Source organism: Oncorhynchus keta, chromosome 2 (genome assembly GCF_023373465.1).
Source record: "Oncorhynchus keta strain PuntledgeMale-10-30-2019 chromosome 2, Oket_V2, whole genome shotgun sequence".
Lineage (NCBI taxonomy): Eukaryota > Metazoa > Chordata > Actinopteri > Salmoniformes > Salmonidae > Oncorhynchus > Oncorhynchus keta.
The window spans coordinates 22,109,691-22,137,588 of record NC_068422.1 but is presented as its reverse complement, the minus strand read 5'-3'; the positions used below and the strand labels follow the sequence as shown (position 1 = coordinate 22,137,588).

The following is a 27,898-nucleotide window of genomic DNA, read 5'->3' as shown; positions in this document are numbered from 1 at the left end:
CAGTGTGTGCTTTCAAACAAAAGTAACAAAATAAAATACATGTTTTATAATCTTGTTTGAACAATGAATAATTTACACTTGGTGGTTTATTTTCTCTTACAGAGAGAATAAACGGTCAGAAGCAGATTCATTTAACCATTTTACAATTGTAACATTTGAAATAACAATAGTTATTGTATCATTCAAAGAATGTTCTGTGTCCTGAACTCAAACATGAGTGGGAGGGAGTGTTACAATGGCTCTTATATTCTTGACTCATTGTTTTCTCTTTCAGTGCCATTCACAGTGTATTCAACACAGAAACAGGAGAAACTTTAAATGTCTAGAAATGTCTGGAGCTACGGTATGTTCAGCTTTTTTCCTTGAAAGTAGTGCACCAAAAGGGAATAGGGTGCCATTTCGGACACACGGAAGCATGGTATTTCCTCTTCATTCTCCCCGTCATCATCAGTTCTCCACATGTTCCCTCCCCTTATGGAAAACCATTTCACATGTGGATTAACATTTTCACATGAAATTTCACAGGTGATGAACTGCAAATAAAAAAGAGTTGTGATCAAATCAAATCAGATTTGATTTGTCACATGTGCCAAAGACAGCAGATGCAGACCTTCCCGTGAAAGCTTTCTTACAAGCCCTTAAACAACAATGCAGTTAGAGAAATAGAGTTGATAAAATATTTACTAAATAACCTAAAGTTTAAAAAATCTAATCAATGTAACACAATACATAACAAGGCTATATACACGGTGCTTTCAACTTACATTGTGTATGTTTATACAGTAATTATTATTCAACATGTCTTTACTTTGGGTTTGAACTCACAACCTCTTGGTTCACCTCGTGCCAATATTCTTGCTATGCCACCATATCTGTCAGTTACTGATTTCACCTATATTCCTACACTTTAGACTTCAAAGTAAATCTCAGCTTTGTTAAAAAATACACAAGAAAAACTATTATATTTATCATAGTGATTCAGGAGTATCATTAAAACAGAATAATATGTCACACCAACATTAGACACCTGTACAGCAAACCCTGAAATTTCTGAAATAAGTCAATTAAATCAATGACGAGGGAATAGTCAGAATTACTGATAGCTAAAATAGCAGTGCAGATGGCTTCTGATAAGTGCAGAGATGTATTATAGATAATGAATGTTTAAAGGACTGCTAAAGGCTTTGTGGTGCTGCAGAAAGATCAGCATGCGTCAAATCCAGAGGTTGTGAGTGAGTTCAAATCACAGGTGGAGTAATATTTTAGCTGAACAGCGATAACATGGAATTGCACATTTTAAAAACATGTAAAGTGCTTCAAAAGCAGACGCGTTCACCACATGTGAAATGTCACATGTAAAGTGTTCCAAAAACACTTTTTCACACGTGAAATATCATGTGAAGTGTTCCAAAAATGTGTTTTCACATCTGAAATGTCTGGTGAAGTGTTGAAACAGGTTTTTACATGATTTCCCTTGTGAAATTTCATGTTTCACATGTGAAATCATGTGGTTCAACATGTGATAACATGAAACTACACTGTTATCCATTGCTATTAATTTTGGGGTAAATGTTATGGTCATTATAAGATACATTTTTACAGTAATAGGATAATGTATTAGAGTTTTTCTATATAAATTCATCAAAAAAAGAAACGTCCCTTTTTCAGGACCCTGTCGTTCAAAGATCATTTGTAAAAATCCAAATAACTTCACAGAGCTTCATTGTAAAGGGTTTAAACACTGTTTCCCATGCTTGTTCAATGAACCATAAACAATTAATGAACATGCACCTGTGGAACGGTCAGTAAGACAATAACAGCTTACAGACGGTAGGCAATTAGGTCACAGTTATGAAAACTTAGGACACTAAAGAGGTCTTTCTACTGACTCTGAAAAACACCAAAATAAAAATGCCTGGGGTCCCTGCTCATCTGCGTGAACGTGCCTTAGGCATGCTGCAAGGAGGCATGAGGACTGCAGATGTGGCCAGAGCAATAAATTGCAATTTGCGTTTATCGTCAAAGGAATGAGCGTTACACAGAGGCCTGTACTCTAGAGCGGGATCGATTTGGAGGTGGAGGGTCCGTCATGGTCTGAGGCGGTGTGTCACAGCATCATCGGACTGAGCTTGTTGTCATTGCAGGCAATCTCAACGCTGTGTGTTATAGGGAAGACATCCTCCTCCCTCATGTGGTACCCTTCCCGCAGGCTCAACCTGACATGACCCTCCAGCATGACAATGCCACCAGCCATACTGCTTGTTCTTTGCCTGATTTCCTGCAAGACAGGAATGTCAGTGTTCTGTCATGGCCAGCAATCCCATTAAGCACCTCTGGGACCTGTTGGATCGGAGGGTGAGGGCTAGGGCTAGGGCTATTCCCCCCAGAAACTTGCAGGTGCCTTGGTGGAAGAGTGGGGTAATATCTCACAGCAAGAACTGGCAGATCTGGTGCAGTCCATGAGGAGGAGATGCACTGCAGTACAGCTGGTGATCACACCAGATACTGACTGTTACTTTTGATTTTGACTCCCCCTTTGTTCAGGGACACATTATTCCGTTTCTGTTAGTCACATGTCTGTGGAACTTGTTCGGTTTATATCTCAGTTGTTGAATCTTGTTATCTTCATACAAATATTTACGCATGTTAAGTTTGCTGAAAATAAACGCATTAAGTATCATACATAAGGTGTTATTTTGTCAAAAAAGTGTGTTATTGCTGACAATACTGTGTTTACATGATGTCACATCTTCACTATTTACTTTAAAGTGACAGAATAAAGGCCATACATAGTGTACATCATCAGAAACATTCAGTTAGCCGTGAGCCAGGCGTATCTCCCGGATAGAAAACTAAATTACTACAACTACAATACCTCTTTCGCCATCTGGCTTGGATCGTTAGTCGACACTGCACTCCGCCGCACCACCACGGCAGGTCTGGACGACAAATACTCCATCCGCTGTGCCTTCAACCGGCCTCCGTCGGACGTCGGAGCAGACGCTTCTACTAGCCCCGTGCTACTATCTTTAAACGCCGCGTGATAGCGTGGTAGCGACTACTCCGCGGCTTCCCTGTTCCTTCTATTGCTGCCCCCTGGACCCTATGATCACTTGGCTACATAGCTGATGCCCGCTGGACTGTCCATTAATCACGGTACTCTATTCTGTTTGTTTATTTATATACAGTGCCTTGCACTTTATATATTTATATATTCGGCCCCCTTGAACTTTGCGACCTTTTGCCACATTTCAGGCTTCAAACATAAAGATATAAAACTGTATTGTTTTGTGAAGAATCAACAAAAAGTGGGACACAATCATGAAGTGGAACGACATTTATTGGATATTTCAAACTTTTTTAACAAATCAAAAACTGAAAAATTGGACGTGCAAAATTATTCAGCCCCTTTACTTTCAGTGCAGCAAACTCTCTCCAGAAGTTCAGTGAGGATCTCTGAATGATCCAATGTTGACCTAAATGACTAATGATGATAAATACAATCCACCTGTGTGTAATCAAGTCTCCGTATAAATGCACCTGCACTGTGATAGTCTCAGAGGTCCGTTAAAAGGTGGGAGACTCTGTCCATAGGACACAAAGAAATACAGTTTTATATCTTTATGTTTGAAGCCTGAAATGTGGCAAAAGGTCGCAAAGTTCAAGGGGGCCGAATACTTTCGCAAGGCACTGTATATATATATATTTTTTTCTTTATCTGTCGGCCCCAGCCGCGAACTCAGGTGTGAACTCTCTGTGTGTAGTTAACCGACCCTCTCTGCCCAGTCATCGCCATTTGACCTTTTTGCTGATTAGCTGTTGTTGTCTCACCCGTTGTTGTCTTAGTTAGCTCTCCAAATCAACACCTGTGATTACTTTATGCCTCGCTGTATGTCTCTCTCATATGTCAATATGCCTTGTATACTGTTGTTTAGGTTAGTTATCATTGTTTTAGTTTACTGTGGCGCCCCTAGTTCCACTCATTATACCTCTGATACCTCCTTTGTCCCACCCCCTACACATGCGGTGACCTCACCCATTATAACCAGCTTATCCAGAGATACAACCTCTCTTATCGTCACTCAGTGCCTGGGCTTACCTTCGCTGTACCCGCACCCCACCATACCCCTGTCTGCACATTATGCCCTGAATCTATTCTACCATGCCCAGAAATCTGCTCCTTTTATTCTTTGTCCATCACGCTCTAGGCGACCAGTTCTGATAGTCTTTAGCCATACCCTCATCCTACTCCTCCTCTGTTGACTTCTGTGATCGAAAAAGCCTTGGTTTCATGCATGTCAACATCAGAAGCCTCCTCCCTAAGTTTGTTTTACTCACTGCTTTAGCACACTCCGCCAACCCTGATATCCTTGCTGTGTCTGAATCCTGGATTAGGAAGGCCACCAACAATTCTGAGATTTCCAAACCCAGCTACAACATTTTCCGTCAAGATAGAACTGCCAAAGGGGGAGGAGTTGCAATCTACTGCAGAGATAGCTTGCAAAGCTCTGTCATACTTTCCAGGTCTATACCCAAACAGTTTGAACTTTTTATTTAAAAAATTAACCTCTCCAGAAATAAGTCTCTCACTGTTGCTGCCTGCTATCAACCCCCCTCTGCTCCCAGCTGTGCCCTGGACACCATTTGTGAATTGATCGCTCCCCATCTATCTTCAGAGTTCGTTCTGTTAGGTGACCTAAACTGGGATATGCTTAACACCCCGGCAGTCCTACAATCTAAGCTAGATGCCCTCAATCTCACACAAATCATCAAGGAACCCACCAGGTACAACCCTAAATCCATTAACATGGGCACCCTCATAGCCATTATCCTGACCAACTTGCCCTCCAAATACACCTCCGCTGTTTTCAATCAGGATCTCAGCAATCACTGCCTCATTGCCTGTATCCACTATGGGTCTGCGGTCAAACGACCACCCCTCATCACTGTCAAGCGCTCCCTAAAACACTTCTGCCAGCAGGCCTTTCTAATCGACCTGGCCCGGGTATCCTGGAGGGATATCGACCTCATCCCGTCAGTCGAGGATGCCTGGTCATTCTTTAAATGTAATTTCCTCACCATCTTAGATAAGCAAGCCCTGTTCAAATAATGCAGAACTAAGAACAGATATAGCCCTTGGTTCACTCCAGACCTGGCTGCCCTTGACCAGCAAAAAAACATTCTGTGGCGCACTGCAATAGCATCGAATAGTCCCCATGATATGCAACTGTTCAGGGAAGTCAGGAACCAATACACGCAGTCAGTCAGGAAGGCAAAGACGAGCTTTTTCAAGCAGAAATTTGCATCCTGTAGCTCTAACTCCAAAAAGTTTTGGGACACTGTAAAGTCCATAGAGAACAAGAGCACCTCCTCCCAGCTGCCCACTGCACTGAGGCTAGGTAACACAGTCACCACTGATAAATCCATGATAATCGATAATTTCAATAAGCATTTCTCAATGGCTGGCCATGCCTGCCTCCTGGCTACTCCAACCCCGGCCAACAGCTCCCTCCCCCCGCAGCTACTCGCCCAAGCCTCCCCAGCTTCTCCTTCACCCAAATCCAGACAGCAGATGTTCTGAAATAGCTGCAAATCCTGGACCCATACAAATCAGCTGGGCTAGACATTCTGGACCCTCTCTTTCTAAAACAATCCGCCGCAATTGTTGCAACCCCTATTACCAGCCTGTTCAACCTCTCTTTCGTATCGTCCAGGATCCCTAAAGATTGGAAAGCTGCTGCGGTCATCCCCTTCTTCAAAGGGGGAGACACCCAAGACCCAAACTGTTACAGACCTATGTCCATCCTGCCCTGCCTATCTAAAGTCTTCGAAAGCCAAGTTAATAAACTGATCACTGACCATTTCGAATCCCACCGTACCTTCTCCGCTCTGGAATCCTGCTTCCGAGCCGGTCACAGGTGCACCTCAGCCACGCTCAAGGTACTAAACGATATCATAACCGCCATCGATAAAAGACAGTACTGTGCAGCCGTCTTCATCGACCTGGCCAAGGCTTTCGACTCTGTCAATCATCGTATTCTTATCGGCAGACTCAATCGCCTTGGTTTTTCTAATGATTGCCTCACCTGGTTCGCCAACTACTTTGCAGACAGAGTTCAGTGTGTCAAATCGGAGGGCATGTTGTCCAGACCTCTGGCAGTCTCTACGCAGACGACACCATTCTATATACCTCTGGCCCTTCCTTGGACACTGTGCTAACTAACCTCCAAACGAGCTTCAATGCCATACAACACTCCTTCCGTGGCCTCCAACTGTTCTTAAACGCTAGTAATACCAAATGTATGCTTTTCAACCGTTCGCTGCCCGACCCGCCCGCCCGACTAGCATCACCACCTTGGACGGTTCCAATCTAGAATATGTGGACATCTATAAATACCTAGGTGTCTGGTTAGACTGTAAACTCTCCTTCCAGACTCATATTAAACATCTCCAATCAAAAATCAAATCTAGAATCGGCATTCTATTTTGCAACAAAGCCTCCTTCACTCACGTCGCCAAACTTACTCTAGTAAAACTGACTATCCTACCGATCCTCGACTTTGGCGATGTCATCTACAAAATAGCTTCCAACACTCTACTCAGCAAACTGGATGCAGTCTATCACAGTGCCATCTGTTTTGTTACCAAATCACCTTATACCACCCACCACTGCGACCTATATACTCTAGTCGGCTGGCCCACGCTACATATTTGTCGCCAGACCCTCTGGCTCCAGGTCATCTATAAGTCTATGATAGGTAAAGCTCCGCCTTATCTCAGTTCATTGGTCACGATAACAACACCCACCCGTAGCACACGTTCCAGCAGGTATATCTCACGGATCATCCCCAAAGCCAACACCTCATTTGGCCGCCTTTCCTTCCAGTTCTCTGCTGCCAGTGACTGGAACGAATTGCAAACATTGCTGAAGTTGGAGACTTTTATTTCCCTCACCAACTTTAAACATCAACTATCTGAGCAGCTAACCGATCACTGCAGCTGTACATTGTCCATCTGTAAATAGCCCACCCAATCTATCTACCTGATCTCCATACTGTTTTTATTTTATTTACTTTTCTACTTTTCTGCTTTTGCACACCAGTATCTCTACTTGCACATCATCATCTGCTGATTTATCACTCCAGTGTTAATCTGCTAAATTGTAATTACTCACTCCTATGGCCTATTTATTGCCTACCTCCTCAAGCCTTTTGCACACACTGTATATAGACTTTATTTTTTCTACCGTGTCATTGATTTGTGTATTGTGTTATTAGCTTGTTTATTATTAACTCTATGTGTAACTCTGTGTTGTTGTCTGTGTCACACTGCTTTGCTTTATATTGGCCAGGTCGCAGTTGCAAATGAGAACTTGTTCTCAACTTGCCTACCTGGTTAAATAAAGGTGAAATAAAAAATAAAAATAAATAAAAGTTCAACTACAATTCCAGTTGACTACATAATGATATTACGTGTCCTTAGACTTGGTTAGGTGCACATCTAATGTACTTCTATGTTCATCCTTCATACTGTATGAATTTCTGAGCAAGGAGCTATTGAAATTTTAAATATGGAAAAATTCATGTAAAATCTTGTGAGATAAAAATGGACAAACTAAAGGGTGTGCAATGTGTAGGCCCACTGAGTGGACATGCTGAACCTTGTTTGAAGTCAGTAGGTCACATGACCAAGGAGCTATTGAAATTTGGAAAATTAATGTAAAAACGTGTGAGATTAAAATGGACAAACTAAAGGGTGTGCAACATAGAAGGGTAGTCAGTGGACATTATGCACATTATGCACCTTGTTTGAAGTCAGTAGGTCACATGACCAAGGAGCTATTGGAATTTAAAACTATGAAAAATGTACGTTACACCGCTTGATTTTACAATACACAAATAAGAGTGTGCAATATATAAGGCTGGTCTGTGGACATTCTAAAGTTTGTTTGAGTCCAGTAGGTCACATGACCAAGGAGCTATTGAAGTTTTACATTTGGAAAAATTCATGTAAAAACATGTGAGATTAAAACGGACAAACTGAAGGGTGTACAATATAGAAGGGTAGTCAGTGGATATTCTGAATCTTGTTTGAAGTCAGTAGGTCACATTACAAAAGAGCAATTGAAATTCAAAAATGTAGTGGGAGATGTAAAAATAAGTGTGTGCAATGTGTGTCTATGCCATCGGGTTAGCTACAACCAGTTTTGAAAGTTTTAGGAGTAATGGTTAAAGAGCTATTGAAATTTGAAAAATGTGATTTGTCACTACGTTAACGGTCCCTAACTGCTCTTGGTGGATGTAAGGAAAAATACAGGCGAATATCAAATTAAATCAAATTAATTTATATAGCCCTCCTTACATCAGCTGATACAGTATATCAAAGTGCTGTACAGAAACCCAGCCTAGCTACCTCTTGGTTGAAAGTGTATTGATGTTTCTGCAGTGCCACCAAATTAATGCTACTTAATAACTACCGGTTATTACCCGGGGTACACAAAGGTCAAAGGTACACTTCACAGCTACACATATATTAACTCACATGATACAGTTCGGTACCTTATAGGTATAATGGGACATTTTTCTACCCAATATTTTGAATATAAAGGTACTGCTTTGATAGGTGGGGGCAAGGTAATAGTGGGTTGTTATGGGAATATAGGGGGTGTGGTCAAATATGTGTATTTGTGCCAGTCATCAGTGGAAGTGTTGTAGCAATTTAAGTGTTTAATGGTTATGCCGATGTAAGTAGAGCATCTCCTTTGACACTGTCTGCTCTGCAAATTTTGTAAGTGAATGTGTCAGTAATGAGCTGTGAAGCAGTTGTGCTGCATCTCCCACATGCTGACCTCCTGACATCACTAAGGAAATGACTTAGATAACAGCATTTTTGGCAGTTAAATGTAACAACAAAACACTATTTATAAAAAGCAATCTATTAATGTGTTTTTGAATGGTATAAATTGTTTACAAGCATGATAGCTGTACTTTTACTTTATGGTTGACTCAGCTTATTGGCCATTAGCCAAGTGGTGTCTTCGAACGCTTTCAAAGCATGCGAATGCACCCAGCTGGTACAGACCAGTACCATGTGAGTTCCTATGTGTACCTCTAACGGTACCTTATGTGTGCATTTCACCTTTTTGTACACCAGGGAACAACACTGTACTGTAACCGTACTCTTATTTGTGAGAGTGTATGGATGTGTGGAGCAGGAAGAGGAGCAGGCACAAGTCTCTGCCCACCTGGTCTGGAGGAGGGAAGAGCAACACGTTTACCTTACTTTGCTACCTGCCAACTACACAGTTAACTTTTTAATTACCATTTTATATTTTTATTTTTTCCCTTGTTCAACTTTTTTCATTCAACTTTTTCACCCCGGATGCTTTATCTGGACGTGGTTCGTCAGGACCTCCACCAGCCAAAGCTAAGTGACGTTAGTAACATTAACATTATGCCTCCTAATTGCAGTCGCTGTACTCATAATATACAGAACGATCGCCTTATGGTGAGGATAGCTTCCGAGGTAAAGATATTTTCAGGTTGGATATTCAACTGATATTCTGATGTGCTGACTTGTTGCAACCTCGACAACTAATGTGATTATTATTATCTGACCCTGCTGGTCATCTATGAACATTTGAACATCTTGGCCTTGCACTGTTATAATCTCCACCCGGCAGAGCCAGAAGAGGACTGGCCACCCCTCATAGCCTGGTTCCTCTCTAGGTTTCTTCCTAGGTTTTGGCCTTTCTAGGGAGTTTTTCCTAGCCACCGTGCTTCTACACCTGCATTGCTTGCTGTTTGTGGTTTTAGGCTGGGTTTCTGTACAGCACTTTGAAATATCAGCTGATGTAAGAAGGGCTGTATAAATACATTTGATTTACTGTATTTTCACCTCAAGAAAAAAACCTCTAGGGGACCTTGACACAATGTTCTAAGAATGTCCTAAAACGTACTGGGGGAAATCGATGGATCAAACCGGGAACTAAATAAAACCTGCAGGGAACCACGACTGTCACGCCCTGGTCAAAGTATTTTGTGTTTTTCTTTATGTATTTGGTCAGGCCAGGGTGTGACATGGGTTTTTGTATGTGGTGTGTAGCTTAGTGGGATTGTAGCTTAGTGGGGTGTTCTAGGAGAGTCTATGGCTGTCTGAAGTGGTTCTCAATCAGAGGCAGGTGTTTATCGTTGTCTCTGATTGGGAGCCATATTTAGGCAGCCATATTCTTTGGTTGTATTGTGGGTGATTGTCCTGAGTGTCTTGATGTCCTTGTTTGGTGTTAGTTGACACATGTATAGGCTGTTTTCGTTTCGTTTAGTTTATTGTTTTGTAGTGTTCGTGTTTACGTTTGTTTAAATAAACATGGATCGCAATCGACACGCTGCAGTTTGGTCCGACTCTCCTTCACCATTAGAAAACCGTGACACACGACTGTTTAAATTGAATTAATGTCAATTGTGCTTTTCAAAGTAAAATATTCTAAATGACATTTATTTCACATGTCCACATGTCACGTTTCATATATTGTCATCACATGTCACTTCACATGTTGTCAAATGTTATCACATTAACTTCACATTAAATCACGTGATCACTGTTACGCTCGTCGTTGAATGAATGAGACCAAAGCTCAGCGTGGAAAGTGTTCATGATAATTTTATACTGAAACACCGACAAAACTACAAAATATAAACAAACGTAAAGTTCTGCAGGGCTATACAGCAACTGTGCAAAAACAAGATCCCACAAACTAGGGTGGAAAACAGGCTGTCTAAGTATGATTCCTAATCGGAGACAACGATAGACAGCTGCCTCTGATTGGGAACCATACCCGCCCAACAAAGAAATAGAAAACTAGAATGCCCACCCAAATCACACCCTGACCTAACCAAATAGAGAAATAAAAAGGCTCTCTAAGGTCAGGGTGTGACAATCACATGAGATCACATCTTCAGATGTGAAATACATGGCATTTTTCCAGGTACAGTTTGATTAATTTGTTGTCATAATTTGTTGTCATAATTTGTCGTCCATATATTCATCTCCTGTATATAATCGTGATTGGTGAAGAATACCATTGGTGAGTGGTGTTTGTTGTAGTTGTAGAAGTTTGGGTACTTCTTGTAGTCCAAGGTGCTGCACCCGGTTGAGCGAAAAGACAGGAATATTTTTTAGTATTATAGGATCCAATCTTAGCCCGATAGAACAACAAAATATGATAATGTATTCTCAGGTAATAATATATTCTCATATACAGAGAATAGTATGATCAGTGATGTGAAGTACTTAAGTAAGAAATACTTTTAAATACTACTTAAGTATTTTGGGGGGGTATCTGGACTTTACTATTTATATTTTTGACAACTTTTACTTTTACTCTACTACATTTCTAAATCAAATATGTACTTTTTACTCCCGTACATTTTCCATGACACCAAAAAGTACTTGTTACATTTCTAATGCTCAAGCAAGACAGAATTATTCATAAACCTGTCAATATAACGCTTTGGCATCTCTACTGGATCTGTTAGACTCACAAAAACGCAATTTGTAAATTATGTCTGAGTGTAGGAGTCTGCCCCTGTCTGTCTGTCCCCCCCAAAATAATGTGCTGTCTAGTTTGCTTAATAAAAGGAATTTGATGTATAGCATTTACTTTTACTTTGTATTTTTACTCAAGTATGACAATTTCAACAACAAAAAAATCAATTTCGACAACTTTTTCCACCACTGTACATTTAAAACCAGATACGTTTGGACATTTACTCAAGTAGTATTTTACTGGGTGACTTTTACTTGAGTCATTTTCTATTAATGTATCTTAACTTCTACTCAAGTATGACAATTGAGTACTTTGTCCACCACTAAATATGATACAGATAACTGCCAAAATAAAGGAAACACCAACATAGTGTGTTAATGCAGCTTGGCATAGATTCTACAAGTGTCAGGCACTCTATTGGAGGGATGTGACACCATTCTTCCATGAGAAATTCCATAATTTGTTGTTTTGTTGATGGTGGTTGAAATCACTGTCTCAGGCGCCGCTCCAGAATCTCCCATAAGTGTTCAATTGGGTTGAGATCTGGTGACTGCGACGGCCATGACATATGGTTTACATCGTTTCCATGCTCATCAAACCATTCAGTGACCACTCGCGTCTCCTGTGGATGGGAGCATCGTCATTCTATTGGGGCATATCTATGGTAGACAAAATAATGACCTGCCAGCATTTTTATACATGACCCTAAGCATGATGGTATGTTAATTGCTTAATTAACTCAGGAAACACACCTGTGTAGAAGCATCTACTTTCAATATTCTTTGGATCCCTCATTTACTCAAGTATTTCCTTTATTTTGGCAGTATGTTGTAGAACTGCTATATGGCAGTTACTTATTTATTTACTCCTGAACTTATTTAGGCTTGCCATAACAAGGGGGTTGAATACGTATTAACTCAAGACATTTCATCTTTTCATTTTTAATTCATTTGTAATAGTTTCTAAAAACATAATTATGGAGTATTGTGTGTAAGGCCAGTGACACAAAATCAAAATGTAATAAATGTTCAATTCAGACTGTAACACAACAAAATATGGAAAATGTCAAAGGATGTGAATACTTTCTGAAGGAACTGTATACACACCCCGTCCACCTCCTGCTGCCATGGGTACAGGGTCAGGCAGGAGCTGGTGACTCGCTGGCTTCGGGATCAAATCCACTGCTGCCTTTAAAACGACACATAAATACAGAGGTATACATTATAAACACAGTATAACACACGGTACTGGATATATTCACAGAAACACATATAGTGTTGGAGCCAATTTGGGTTGATGTTATATTATGGTAATATTCGGGAATTACACTCCAGACCACTAGGGGCAGACAAATGGTGGTAAACACACATCATGTGATCTATAAACACGCAGCTGTTTGAACGTATGGTGTGGATGGTGGGAGAGCTCATGGTTCTTACCACAATCAAACTATTGCAAACAAATGCAAGAAAACTAAAGAAACGTCAAACAAGATACAGGAGATTGCTTGTCAACATTACGGATAAACATGCATTTATTCAAGGTAACCCCTATTGCCTAGTTTGAGGCGCGTAAAGAACAAGTCTAATTGCTGCCATCCACTCGCCCAGTGTCATTGGCCACTTAGAAATCGTATATTTTTCCGAAGCAAATTGTCATAACATTTATTATGTGTACACACAATCAAAGAGAGAGAGCGAGAGAGATTACCTAAGTAGTTGTAACCCATGAAACTAAAGGGGTTGTTGAAATGGGCCAATCGGTTCCATTCACTAACACTACTGAGCTGGTCTCTGTCCAGGTAGACAGTATGTCGGTAATAAAGGTCTTCTGAAACTCTGGATCTATGATGAGGACTTACCGAATGCTGATCCTCTTGTTGACACTCTCATTGAAGAACAACACATAACCAAAGAGACCAGAGTACAGACAAGACCAAAATAATCAGGAAAGCTTTCCATGGGTCAATTTCTCAGCATTTCTGATAGATGTTAAAAGCAATGTATTTACAGTACCTGTTCTTTTGCTCTATGGCTGAGCCTGTCACACCTCATTTGCAAACAGCCACGAGACCATAAAGGTCTTCATTAGATACAGTATGTAAAAATACTCATACCTCCTCCTTTGTAAAGCACTCTCTAGTAAAGCTAGTGGGTGACATGGAATGCACCCTTTGTTTTCAGGTTTTCATCAGGGACATGTGGGTAAAAACATGATCAAGTGAGATGAGGTGAGTTTCCCTCCTTACAGCGCATTGAGCATGTGGAAAAGTGTAATATAAATGCTATCAATTATTTGTATTTTTATTATTACTATCTGAGCAGAGAAGACAGTTCCTGTTTGTGAAGTTTATTGTAAATCCGTGTGGTGATATTTACTGTACAAAACCCTTGTTCGTTCAGTAACGTCCTCAGTCTACTAAGTCTTTGGTGTTGGTGTCACTATCTGAAATAGTATAATCTCTGTCACTGTACACTTGGAAATGAATACAAACCCAAATAACAGAAAAAATACATTGTATCAAACAACATTGTCATAACTGTACATATCATACAAATTCACTACACAAATGGTTTCTCCATAGAATTGCAGACTTGAAGTTCCAGATGACTTCGGCAAAAATAGTATTTTGCTGTAAAAAGTATGTGTAAAACAAGTAGCTAGATCTTAAAAAGGCTTTGTCCAGTATGTTTTTAAAGGCAGAGGTGTGTAGTATACCATTTATAAGACCAGTCCAGTAACATTTCTTTCATCGTTAAATTAGACTACAGGATTAAAACTAATTTGAATGCTTTGTGTCATTGATTGCAGTGGTTGAGAAAACAGTGCAAAGAGGACCACAGATCATCCACAAATATTGTACACAATAGTACTATTTAGTACTGTATTTTTTACATAGTACATATGTTCATCGTTTTTCTGGAAACATATTATGCAAAATCAGAGATGGGCAAAAGATACATCAAATGTTTATTGTTCTAAATACAAGATACTCTAAAGACCAATGTATCAAACTAAAATACAAAATATATTTGCAAGTATACGCCTTCACTACAACAACATTCTCAGTAACTGTAACAAAAAGAAAACTTTTACCATTGATGTGATATGTGGTTGTTTATCTACCTTAGTTGAATGCTAAATGACCAAAATGTAAATGTAAAAATAAACAATTGCAAAGTACACCGGGTATTATTATTATTATTGGCCTCGTTTCAGGGACGGAGCTCATTAGAATAATACCCAATAATAATAATACTCTTATCACACCATACTGCCATCAGACTTCTGATACAAATGCAGGTGAAAGGAGGCCACAAAATTGTGAACCACTATAAAAAAAATGGTATAGAAATTTATTTTGTATTTTGAAAATACAAATTACAGGTCTCGAAAGTATCTTGTTACAAAATACATTATATTGTAGTTCAGGCCGGTGAAATACAAATGACCAAATTAATTTAAAAAGTAATTGAAATATAGTCATATGGCTCACATATGATCTGGCATCAAAACTTCCTTCTGGTTCCACGGTCAGTGACCCATAGCACTAATCCAAAATCTCTGAGTGTGAAATGTTCCTTCCCCATCTTTGTCCCACCATGGAGCTCCTGTGAGTGCCTGTGGGAGACTGTTGTGCAAATGGAGGCCTAGAACATCCAGTCCCTGTAAACAGCCTCGGTGTTCATCTTAATTTATCCACCATCTTTGGCTGCACTAGTGATCAACACCAACTTCCTGTTCATGTGATGACAACCTTCTTCCCCAAGGACTTCCTCTTCCTGTTTCAACTGGTTGCTAGGAGATCTTGCAGCTCTTGCCAGTGCAGCTCTGTTCGGCTGCCGGGCTGAGCGGCGGAGGACGGAAGAGTTTTTTCTTTTTCAGCAGCTGGCATCCGGTCCTCTTGGTGGCGATGTGGGTGGTGTTGGCAGCAGTGGTGGTGACGGAGTAGGACCGTCCGTGCATCATGCGGGCATTGAGGCCGTTGGCCATGGAGAAAGACTTAAGGTGGGACTTGAGAGCCAGGGGGAGAGGAAGCTTGTCAACAAGGTGGACAGGGGTGCAGGACACGATAGAACGACAGCACAGGTCCTGAAGACTCAAAACTAAGAGAGAGAGAGAGAAGGGGGGTGAGAGAGACAGAATATTTAATATTTCACAAATATAAATATTATACCATGAGAGGGCACCATTGTGTAAAACAGTGAGAGAGAGTAAGAACTAGCTGCTCTGGGCTCAGTTTATGCTGCCTCACCTTTGATAGGCCTCCAGAGTCTCTCCATGCCATGCCTCATTAAGACTATCCTGGCCAGCTCTGTGAAGGACTCTGTGATATTAAAGTTGCACAGCGGGCTGACCTCAAAGAAGGTGACCCCTAACCTCTCGGCGTACACCTGGGCCTGCTCTGTGGTCACCTGGCGTTTGTAGGCCAGGTGTAACCGGTTCCCCACCAGGATCTTAGGCACTCCCGGTGCATGCTGGGTAGACAGGAAGGGGAACAGAAAGTAGTGAGGTACAGATTCTGTTCGTACATAATAAGGGTGTGTATATGCGTATGTGTTACATTGTGTTCTTCCCTGTAATAAGTCAAATAATGGAGTGGTAATAGAAGGTCCCAAGGTGGCAAAAAGGACGTCAAGAATCAATCGTTGAGCATATTTTATTTTTAATTGAAGGTGAATAATATTATTCACATAACATGGGCTATCTTGAAAGTCTAACTGTGTGGCTAGTTAATGAGTGTGTGAGTTGTTTTGGAGCAAAGGCCAGAGATGTGGGTTGGAGAAGGTTTAGTCATTATCACAAGCAGAAATTGAGCAACATGTCTTACATCATAGAGCAATAGGAACGATTCAGTGATGTAGACTGCAATTTACCATGTCACATTTGAGGTTCACTGTTTCTGAGAGAGAGTGATTGATCGATGTCTCTTACCTCATCTATCTCCTTAATCCATCTGTCAATACCATCAAACGACCATCGGTTGGTGATGTCATAGACCAAGATCACACCCTGAGAGATCAAATCAAAAATGTTATTCATCACATGCTTCATAAACAACAGGTGTAGACTAACAGTGAAATACTTACTTATTGGCCCTCCCCAAAAATGCAGAGAGAAAGAAAATAGAGAAATAATAGAAAAGTAAAACACGTAATAATAAAATGAATAATAAATACACAATGAGTAACGATAACTTGGCTATATTCAAGGGGTACCAGCACTGAGTCGATGTGCAGTGGTATGAGGTAATATAACTAGGAATAAAGTGAGAGATAAGGAACAGTAGCAGTAGTGTATGTGAAGAATCAAAGTTAGTGCAAAAAGGGTCTGGGTAGCTATTTGGATAATTATTTGACTAACTATTTATCAGTCTTATGGCTTGCTGGCTGTTCAGGGTCCTGTTAGTTCCAGACTTGATACCTCGGTACCACTTGCTGTGCGGTAGCAGAGAGAACAGTCAAATGAATTGGGTGGCTGGAGCGCATTACCCTCTGTATTGCCTTGCGGTCAGATGTCAGGCAGTTGCCATACCAAGCTGTGATGCAGCCAGTCAAGATACTCTCAATTATGCAGCTGTAGAACCTTTTGAGGATCTGAGGGCACATGCCAATTTCAGGCTCCTGAGGGGAAGAGGTGTTGTTGTGCCCTTTTCACAACGGTGTGGTGTGTTTGGACCATGATACAGTGCCTTCAGAAAGTATTCACACCCCTTGACTTTTTCCACATTTTGTTGTGTTACAGCCTGAAATTAGAATGGATTACACTGAGAGTGTGTGTCACTGGCCTACACACAATACCCCATAATGTAAAAGTGGAATTATACTTTTATAAATGCCGGCAAATTCATTAAAAATGAAACGCTGAGTCAATAAGTATTCAACCCCTTTGTTATGGCAAACCTAAATAAGTTCACAACTAAAAATGTGCTTAACAAGTCAAATAATAAGTTGCAATAATAGTGTTTAACATGATTTTTGAATGTCTACATCATCTCTGTACCCCACACATTCAATTATCTGTAAGGCCCCTCGGTCGAGCAGTGAATTTCAGACACAGATTCAACCAGAAAGACCAGGGAGGTTTTCCAATGCCTCATAAAGAAGGGCACCTATTGGTAGATGCGTAAAAAAACTAAAAGAAACAAACAGACATTGACTATCCCATTGAGCATTGTGAAGTTATTAATTACACTTTTGATGGTGTTTCAATACACCAAGTCACTACAAAGATTATAGGTGTCCTTCCTAAGTCAGTTACCGTAGAGGAAGGAAACTTCTCAGGGATTTCACCATGAAGCCAATGGTGACTTTAAAACAGTCACTGAGTTTAATGGCTGTGATAGGAGGAAGCTGAGGATAGATCAATAACATTGTAGTTAACCCACAATACCAACCTAAATGACAGAGTAAAAATAAGGAAGCCTGTACAGAATGAACATAATCCAAAACACGCATCCTGTTTGCAATAAAAAACATATTTTGAGGGGTGCCTGTTCATTATAGGATATACACTTGTGGTTTAGCACCAACCAAAGCAGTGAAACAAGACTTTAGTGGTCAAAATCATTCTTCTTGGGACGACGGGGGTAGCAGGGTTACAAAATGCAATCATATCACGCAAGTATACTATTCATACTGGACAAAAATATAAACGCAACATGCAGCAATTTACGATTTTACTGAATCACAGTTCATAGGAGGAAATCAGTCAATTGAGATAAATACATTAGGCTCTAATCTATGGATTTCACATGACTGGGCAGGGGCGCAGCCAAGGGTGGCATAGCCCACCCACTTGGGAGCAAGGCCCACCTACTGGGGAGCCTGGCCCAGAAAATCAGATTGAGTTTTTCCCCACAAAAGGGCTTTATTACAGACATAAATTACTTTGCAGGTGTTTCTGATTATTAACAATGCCATGCTGGTGGGTGGTAACAATTAAATAAAACCCAGTCCTGAAAATGAACATAAGACTGAAAAGTATTAGCATGTCATATCATATGGGAAACACACAGCATTACCACAGAAAAAAAATGATTTCCCACAAATGTATAATACTTTGCCTAAAAGTGTGACTTATTGACTTGAATTGTGCAACATCATTGGTAAGCTCTGGGCATCATCTTTCAGTTGAAAAAAAGTGGGCCTTTTAACACAAACACACACTCTCTAAGTGGAGATGCACAGTAAAATATGTGATATTGTGTACAGTAGGCTACTGTACAGGAGACCAGAGACAATGAAGCAGACTGTTCAGTTAATCGGGTACAGTGTAAACTATAGAAAGTCTCATGGGAATAGCACATTCCTGTATAAATACAATTAGCTGGAGTAGTCTGTCCAACTGCCAACTACTATTAAGTTTTACTGTCACTGGTGGCGCCAGTTGCTAACACTGAGGATTCAAGCTAACTCTCCATCAGTTTGCATTCCATAGAACTGTTACATGTTGACCAGACCGTGCATACGACCGCATACGTCATTGCCCGCAAGTTGATTTTGTCCACCCAGACCAGACACCCCAGTTGATTTTGTCCACCCAGACCAGACACCCCAGTTGATTTTGTCCACCCAGACCAGACACCCCAGTTGATTTTGTCCACCCAGACCAGACACCCCAGTTGATTTTGTCCACCCAGACCAGACACCCAAGTTGATTTTGTCCACCCAGACCAGACACCCAAGTTGATTTTGTCCACCCAGACCAGACACCCAAGTTGATTTTGTCCACCCAGACCAGACACCCAAGTTGATTTTGTCCACCCAGACCAGACACCCACGTTGATTTTGTCCACCCAGACCAGATACCCCAGTTGAAATATCAAAACAATCTCTGAACCAATTATATTAATTTGGGGACAGGTTGAAAAGCATTAAACATTTATGGCAATTTAGCTAGCTAGCTTGTTGTTGCTAGCTAATTTGTCCTGGGATATAAACATTGGGTTGTTATTTTACCTGAAATGCACAAGGTCAACTAATCCGACAATTATTCCACAGATAAAACAGTCAACATAGTTTGTTTCTAGTAATCTCTCCTCTTTCAGGCTTTTTCTTCTTCTTTGGACTTTATATGGCGGTTGGCAACCAACTATAAGGTGCAGTACCACAACCAACTGGACTGGAGCGTGGACCTCAGTTCATCTTTCAATCAACCACGTAGGTATATGCTCATAAAAACCAATGAGGAGATGTTTTATCCTGACCTGACTCCACACATACATACAGACGGTACACACACACACAGTTGAACTGGACAGTGTTCAAGAAGCACAGCCTGCTGCCTCACTATGGTGGTGGTGTCATTGTCACAATGGTCACACCCAGTCTGGGCTCAGTAATGTGCTGATGAGTAACAATCATAAAAATAATAACTTTATTCACCAAGTCATTTTTATTCATTGCCTAGTAGGAGAGAATTCTCAGTAGCTGATCAGCCGTGGTTTGGGATTCAGTAAAAAGACATTTGAAAATAACAGTAGCAAGGCTACATACAGACACCGGTTAGTCAGGCTTATTTAGTATGTACATGTAGGTATGGTTAAAGTGACTATGCATATAAGCAGCAGCGTTAAAAGCGGGGTTGGCAGGTGGTGGGACAGAATGCAGATAGCCCAGTTAGCCAATGTGCGGGAGCATTGGTTGGTCGGGACAATTGAGGTAGTATGTACATGAATGTATAGTTAAAGTGACTATGCATATAAGATAATCAGAGAGTAGCAGCAGCGTAAAAGAGGGGATGGGGGGGCACACAATGCAAATAGTCCGGGTAACCATTTGGTTACCTGTTCAGGAGTCTAATGGCTTGGGGGTAAAAACTGTTGAGAAGCCTTTTTGTCCTAGACTTGGCACTCCGGTACCGCTTGCTATGCGGTAGTAGAGAGAACAGTCTATGACTGGGGTGGCTGGGGTCTTTGACAATTTTTAGTGCCTTCCTCTGACACCGCCTGCTGTAGAGGTCCTGGATGGCAGGCAGCTTTGCCCCAGAGATGTACTGGGCCGTACGCACTACCCTCTGAAGTGCCTTGCGGTCGGAGGCCGAGCAATTGCCGTACCAGGCAGTGATGCAACTGGTCAGGATGCTCTCGATGTTGCAGCTGTAGAACCTTCTGAGGACCCAAGCCAAATCTTTTTAGTTTCCAGAGGGGGAATAGGCTTTGTCGTGCCTTCTTCACGACTGTCTTGGTGTGTTTGGACCATTCTAGTTTGTTGGTGATGTGGACACCAAGGAACTTGAAACTCTCAACCTGCTCCACTACAGCCCCGTCGATGAGAATGGGGGCATGCTCGGTGCTCCTTTTCCTGTAGTCCACAATCATCTCATTAGTCTTGGTTACATTGAGGGATATGTTGTTATTCTGGCACCACTCAATCAGGTCTCTGACCTCCTCCCTATAGGCTGTCTCGTCGTTGTCGGTGATCAGGCCTACCACTGTTGTGTCGTCTGCAAACTTAATGACGGTGTTGGGGTCGTGCCTGGCCATGCAGTCGTGGGTGAACAGGGAGTACAGGAGGGGACTGAGCACGCACTCCTGGGGAGCTCCAGTGTTGAGGATCAGCGTGGCAGATGTGTTGCTACCTACCCTCAGCACCTGGGGGCGGCCCGTCAGGAAGTCGAGGATCCAGTTGCAGAGTGAGGTGTTTAGTCCCAGGTTCCTTAGCTTAGTGATGAGCTTTGAGGGTACTATGGTGTTGAACGTTGAGCTGTAGTCAATGAATAGCATTCTCACATAGGTGTTCCTTTTGTCCAGGTGTGAAAGGGCTGTGTGGAGTGCAATAGAGATTGCATCATCTGTGGATCTGTTTGGGCGGTATGCAAATTGGAGTGGGTCTAGGGTTTCTGGGATAATGGTGTTGATGTGAGCCATGATCAGCCTTTCAAAGCACTTCATGGCTACGGACGTGAGTGCTACGGGTCTGTAGTCATTAAAGGCAGGTTTTCTTCGTGTTCTTGGGCACAGGGACTATGGTGGTCTGCTTGAAACATGTTGGTATTACAGCCTCAATCAGGGACATGTCGAAAATGTCAGTGAAGACACCTGCCAGTTGGTCAGCACATGCCCGGAGCACACGTCTTGGTAATCCGTCTGGTCCTGCAGCCTTCTGTATGTTGACCCGTTTAAAGGTCTTACTCACGTCGGCTACGGAGAGCGTGATCACACAGTCGTCCGGAACAGCTGATGCTCTCATGCATGCCTCAGTGTTGCTTGCCTCGAAGTGAGCATAGAAGCGATTTAGCTCATCTGCTAGTGTCGTGTCACTGGGCAGCTCGAGGCTGAGCTTCCTTTTGTAGTCTGTAATAGTTTGCAAGCCCTGCCACATCCGACGAGCGTCGGAGCCGGTGTAGTATGATTCAATCTTAGCCCTGTATTGACACTTTGCCTGTTTGATGGTTCGTCGCAGGGCATAGTGGGATTTCTTGTAAGCTTCTGGGTTAGAGTCCCGCATCTTGAAAGCAGCAGCTCTACCCTTTAGCTCAGTGCGAATGTTGCCTCTAATCCATGGCTTCTGGTTGGGGTATGTACGTACAGTCACTGTGTGGACGACGTCCTCAATGCACTTATTGATAAAGCCAGTGACTGATGTGGTGTATTTCTCAATGTCATCGGAAGAATCCCGGAACGTGTTCTAGTCTGTGATAGCAAAACAGTCCTGTAGTTTAGCATCTGCTTCATTTGTACGTGTCTCTGTGTGCGGAGTACAGGTGATCTAGAATTTTTTTCCCCTCTAGTTGCACATTTAACATGTTGATATAGATTTGGTAGAACTGATTTAAGTTTCCCTGCATTAAAGTCTCTGGCCACTAGGAGCACCGCCTCTGGGTGAGTGGTTTCCTGTTTGCTTATTTCCTTATACAGCTGACTGAGTGCAGTCTTAGTGCCAGCATCTGTCTGTGGTGGTAAATAAAAGTATAGCTGAGAACTCTCTAGGCAAGTAGTGTGGCCTGCAATTTATCACAATATACTCTACTTCAGACGAGCAAAATCTAGACACTTCCTTAGACATCGTGCACCAGCTGTTGTTTACAAATATGCACAGACCGCCCCCCCTCGTCTTACCAGAGTGTGCTGTTCTATCCTGCCGGTGCAGCGTATATCCCGCTAGCTGAATATCCATGTCGTCATTCAGCCACGATTCTGTGAAACATAGGATATTACCGTTTTTGATGTCCCGTTGGTAGGATATTCGTGTTCGTACCTCGTCTAATTTATTGTCCAATGATTGCATGTTGGCGAGTAATATTGACGGTAACGGCAGCTTTCCTACTCGCCTTCTGCGGATCCTGATGAAGCTTCCGGCTCTTTGTCCTCTGTACCTGCGTCGCTTCCTCTTGCGAATAACTGGGATGTCGGCCCTGCAGGGTGTTTGAGAATATCATGTGAGTCTTGCTTGTTGTTGAAAAAATCTTTGTCTAATCCGAGGTGAGTGATCGCTGTCCTGATATCCAGAAGCTCTTTTCTGCCATAAGATACGGTTGCAGGAACATTATGTACAAAATAATTTACAAATATAGCGAAAAAAAAACACATAATAGCACAATTGGTTGGGCACCCGTAAAACTGCTGCCATTTCTTCCGGCGCCATTGTGGTTGAACTAAATAGATTTCCTACATACTGGATCCACTAACATTGATGTACCATTAAAGTTTTGCTTTTGAACAGTGCACAAGCCCATCCACTGTCCCTGTTTAGATAGGTGCACCCCCATCTACCCATACTGTACTGTTTCCACAGGAAAGGGTGCTGGGGTCAGTAGTGATGGTGCTGATATACAGATGGATGTGAAAACATGTACAAATAACTTGCATGCACCCCTTCTAGAATATTAGCACAGCCAGTAAGACTTGTGCATGTGGAGGTTGACAGCATAGTATTTACAGGTTGTATGTGCTGATTCTAAAACATTCTCAAATGGGCTTCCTTTCCTCAGAGATGAAATCTGTTTTTTGAGTGAGGTTTCCACAGAACCATGTAAGGTTTTATACATTAGGGTTTACTATGCAGTGTGCAGCAGCAGCCAAGAGAAACATTCCCCTGCTGTAAACATGTTATTTGTTTTGGAATTGTGAAACAATAATGTGTAACCCATTATCAAACAGTGTACTGAAGAAAGAATCTAACTCAATCACACACACCTGCGCTCCTCTGGAGTAAGAGCGGAAGATGGTGCAGAAGCGCCCCTGGCCAGAGGTGTCCCTGAAACAACACACAGAGGTCAGGGGTTAAGAATGTCAACCATATGTCAGTCAAAACACACAGTATTCCAACAACATTCCACCCCTATTATAATGACTTTATAAAGGCAAGGCATCTATTGCTATCATTTGTCAGACAATCACCAATTATCTATGTTTAGCAACACTGATAACTTCTCAAATGTATAGTATATTTGGCTGTGAAATTCAGACATTTCATACATCCCTTACAAAGAGGAGATTAACTACATATATTCAAAACCTACTGTGGTGTAATAAACACCAAAACACTAAGATTAAGCCTGCATTTAAGAGAATGCAATTGGTTAAGGTAGTGAGAGTACAGAGCTAAAACAATAACATGTTTCCAGATTGCATTCTCCAGACCTGGATGGCACAGCAGTGTTTGGGTTCGCACACACACACACACACGCACGCACGCACGCACACACGCACGCACACGCCACGCCCGCCCGCCCGCCCACACACTCTGGCCCTGACACAGCTCAAAGCTGTGGCTTTGAGCTGTGTTTTTAATTCAATGAGAGTCATGCACATATAAAACATTGAACACTTGTTTCTTGATATAATTTCATATACTGACACCACATACCATATTTCACACACTAGCCTACTATGAAGGGAGAAGCTTTAGTTTTATAGAGTATAGAAATGTCAATATATTAATAACAGGAGAATAACCCCATGTTTAGATACTCATATTCTCCTTTCTTCTCACAAGCTGCAGATTTGCAATCATCTTATTGTGTGTATCCGTAGGCCTACTCCACCTGCAGATTGGATATCCTTGCCAAGTTCACAATTTTCACAACTGGCCAATTCTGCACGCTAATGCTTGTTATCTCTTTGTTAATATGTTAGCCACTCTATAATTGACCAATGTTCCACCATGCCACGCTAGCATTTTACCAATGTTCTCCTTCCCCCAATGCCACACTGTGATTAGTGCATGGGTGTCAAACTCTGGCCCGTGGGCCAAATTTGGCCCGCGGGGTAATTATATTTGGCCCGCGAGACAATACCAAATTACTACGAGAGCTGGCCCGCCGGTATTATACAGCGCATTCACCACTAATACTACGAATCCCATAATGCTCTGCTGTTTTCGCGCGCCAATCAGGACAGGACCCAGAAACGCTCTCTCCTCTGTGACAGTAGTCATAGCAACATAGACGCTACAACTGTCAGCGATCTAACCCTTCCCAAAAATGGCGAAAAGAAAGGCAGAAAACAGGAGCTTTCTGGACAAGTGGGAGGCAGAATATCTGTTTACATATGTAAAAGACAAACCTGTTTGTCTTGTTTGTGGAGTCAACGTGGCTGTAAGTAAGGAGTACAACATTAGACGACACTATGAAACGAAACACCATGACAAATACAAGGACCTGGACATGACTCAAAGGAGCCAGAAAGTAGAGGAGATGAAAAGAAGTTTGGTTTCACAACAGAATATGTTTAAAAAAGCCACATCACAAAGCGAGGCTGCTGTAAAGGCTAGTTATATAGTGGCAGCAGAGATCGCAAAATCAGCCCGGCCCTTTAATGAGGGAGAGTTCATGAAAAAGTGCATGATGAAGGTTTGTGACCTCGTATGCCCAGAGAAAAAACAAGAATTTTCAAACATGAGCCTGAGCAGGAACACAGTAGCTGATCGCACATGTGATCTTGCCACCAATCTGTTTGACCAGCTGATGGAAAAGGGAAAAGATTTTGTTGCGTTCTCCCTCGCTGTGGATGAGAGCTGCGACGCATCTGATACTGCTCAGCTGTCAGTCTTCATCCGTGGAGTGGACTCAAATCTGTGTGTTACGGAGGAGATATTAGGATTCAAATCAATGCATGGCACAACCACAGGAAAGGAAATCTTTGAGAAGGTTCCCAAATGTGTAACTGAAATAAAGCTGCCGTGGGATAAACTCTTTGGATTAACGACAGATGGTGCGCCAGCGATGTGCGGTAAAAAGAGTGGATTGGTGGGCATGGTTCGGGAGAAGATGCGGGAAGAGAACTGTGCAGGTGAGCTAACTGTTTACCACTGCATCATACATCAGGAAGCACTGTGTGCCAAAGCCCTAAAGATGGAACATGTTATGACCACAGTAACACAGGTAGTTAACTTTATAAGAGCTAAAGGTCTAAATCACCGCCAGTTTAAATCTTTTCTGGAGGCGTGTGGTTCGGAATACGCAGACGTGCCGTATCACACAGAGGTGAGATGGCTAAGCAGAGGAAAAGTACTGAACAGATGTTTCGAGCTGCGTGAGGAAATATGTCAATTCCTGGAAACCAAAGGGAAGGATACAGCAGAGCTCCGGGAGCAAAAGTTCCTGTGTGAGCTGGCCTTTCTCTGTGACATCTTGAGCCATCTCGATGCGCTGAACCTGCAGCTTCAGGGGCGGGGGCGCATCATCACAGACATGTACGCTGCAGTGAGGGCCTTCAAAACTAAACTGTGCCTGTGGGAGAATCAGATGCTGCAAGGAAACCCTTGCCATTTTCCCTGCTGCCAATCCATAAAAGCGCAGACCTCTACCGCCGTGTTCCCATGCGCACAGTTTGCTGAAAAACTCAGTGTTCTCGCCGCTGAGTTTAGCCGGCGATTTGCCGACTTCGATGCCCAGAAATGCAAGTTTGAACTGCTTAGTAATCCCTTCGCAGTTGATGTGGAAAATGCACCAACCAACATCCAAATGGAGCTGATTGAACTCCAGTGCAACGACACGCTGAAGTCAAAGTATGATGCTGTGGGCGCCGCACAGTTTCCACGGTTCATCCCTGACACAATGCCTCAGCTCCGCACCCACGCTGCTCAGATGCTCTCCATGTTCGGCAGCACTTATCTATGCGAGCAACTTTTCTCCTCGATGAAGATGACCAAAACAACTCACAGGAGACGTCTGACTGATGAACATCTTCGCTCGATACTGAGGATTTCTTCAGCTCAGAGCTTGAGCCCAGACATTGATAAACTAGCATCCAAGAAGAGATGCCAGGTATCTGGCTTGGGCACATCAGATTAGACCAGTGTGCAATAATTAACGTTTTCTTTATGCACTTTTTCTTGCTACAAGGCATGGGCTTGAATGGTTGATTGATTTATTATCATTTTATTTGTAAAATTATTAGCCAGTGGAAAAAGTTGATTTTGGTATTTAAATCAGAAGGCTGCAAATAGAAAAGAGGCATACAATTTTTATTTAAATTTTATTTATTTAATAAATGAATGCCATTGATGTTTTTTCATTTGAAATTCGATTTTGCATGTCTCCACTATTAAATTATATATTGTATGGTAATAAGCGATGCTTGTTCCATATTCAATGTTAAAGCAAAACTTGTTTGGGTCCATATTAAAAGGTTAATTTGTTCAATGTTGGCCCGTGACTTTGTTCAGGTTTTACATTTTGGCCCACTGGGTATTTGAGTTTGACACCCCTGGATTAGTGTGTAGCCATGGTGAGGAGGATAGAGAGCATTACTAACAGCCCTCCTGTTAAAGTAATAACGTGTCTCATCCTTTTAGACATCAAACTAAGTTTCCAGATGAATCATTTAATATTGACTTGACTAAAAGCAAAACCCTCTAAAAATAAAAGTAGCACTCTCATGGTAAGGGTTAGGAGTAAAGAAGAGGAGGGCAAAGGACACATGATGGGAAACACGGAGTGTGTGTGATGTGGATTAGTCTGCATCTGTGCATATGTGTGTACAGTGCCTTCAGAAACAATTCCCACCTCCTGACTTATTCCACATTTTGTTGTGTTACAGCCTGAATGGATTACAAAAATATACATTTCACCCATCTACACACAATACCTCATAATAACAAAGTAAAAACGTGTTTATAGATATTTCGGCAAATCTATTGAAAATTAAATACAGAAATATCTCATTTACATTAGGATTCACACCCCTTAGTCAATACATGTTAGAATCACCTTTGGCAGAGATTGCAGCTGTGAGTCTTTCTGGGTAAAAGTCTCTAAGAGCTTTGCGCACCTCGATTGTGCAACATTTGACCATTATAATTTTTTTATTCTTCAAGCTCTGTCAAGTTGATTGTTGATCATTGCTAGACAACCATTTTCAAGTCTTGCCATAGATTTTCAAGTAGATTTAAGTCAAAACTGTAA

General features: G+C 41.8%; 1 protein-coding gene across 1 annotated transcript in view; it reads right to left on the bottom strand.

Moving 5' to 3' along the window:
* Nucleotides 1-13,878: 13,878 nt before the first annotated feature.
* Nucleotides 13,879-27,898, bottom strand: part of rab40b (RAB40B, member RAS oncogene family) — a 45,365-nt gene continuing 31,345 nt past the window's right edge. The window contains exons 3-6 of the mRNA XM_035792718.2: nucleotides 23,685-23,745; nucleotides 16,481-16,558; nucleotides 15,801-16,023; nucleotides 13,879-15,651 (exon numbers count right to left, since the gene is read on the bottom strand). Of these exons, the coding sequence (XP_035648611.1) occupies nucleotides 15,344-15,651; nucleotides 15,801-16,023; nucleotides 16,481-16,558; nucleotides 23,685-23,745 (670 nt within the window). The 3' untranslated portion in view covers nucleotides 13,879-15,343. The remainder of the gene's footprint in view (nucleotides 15,652-15,800; nucleotides 16,024-16,480; nucleotides 16,559-23,684; nucleotides 23,746-27,898) is intronic.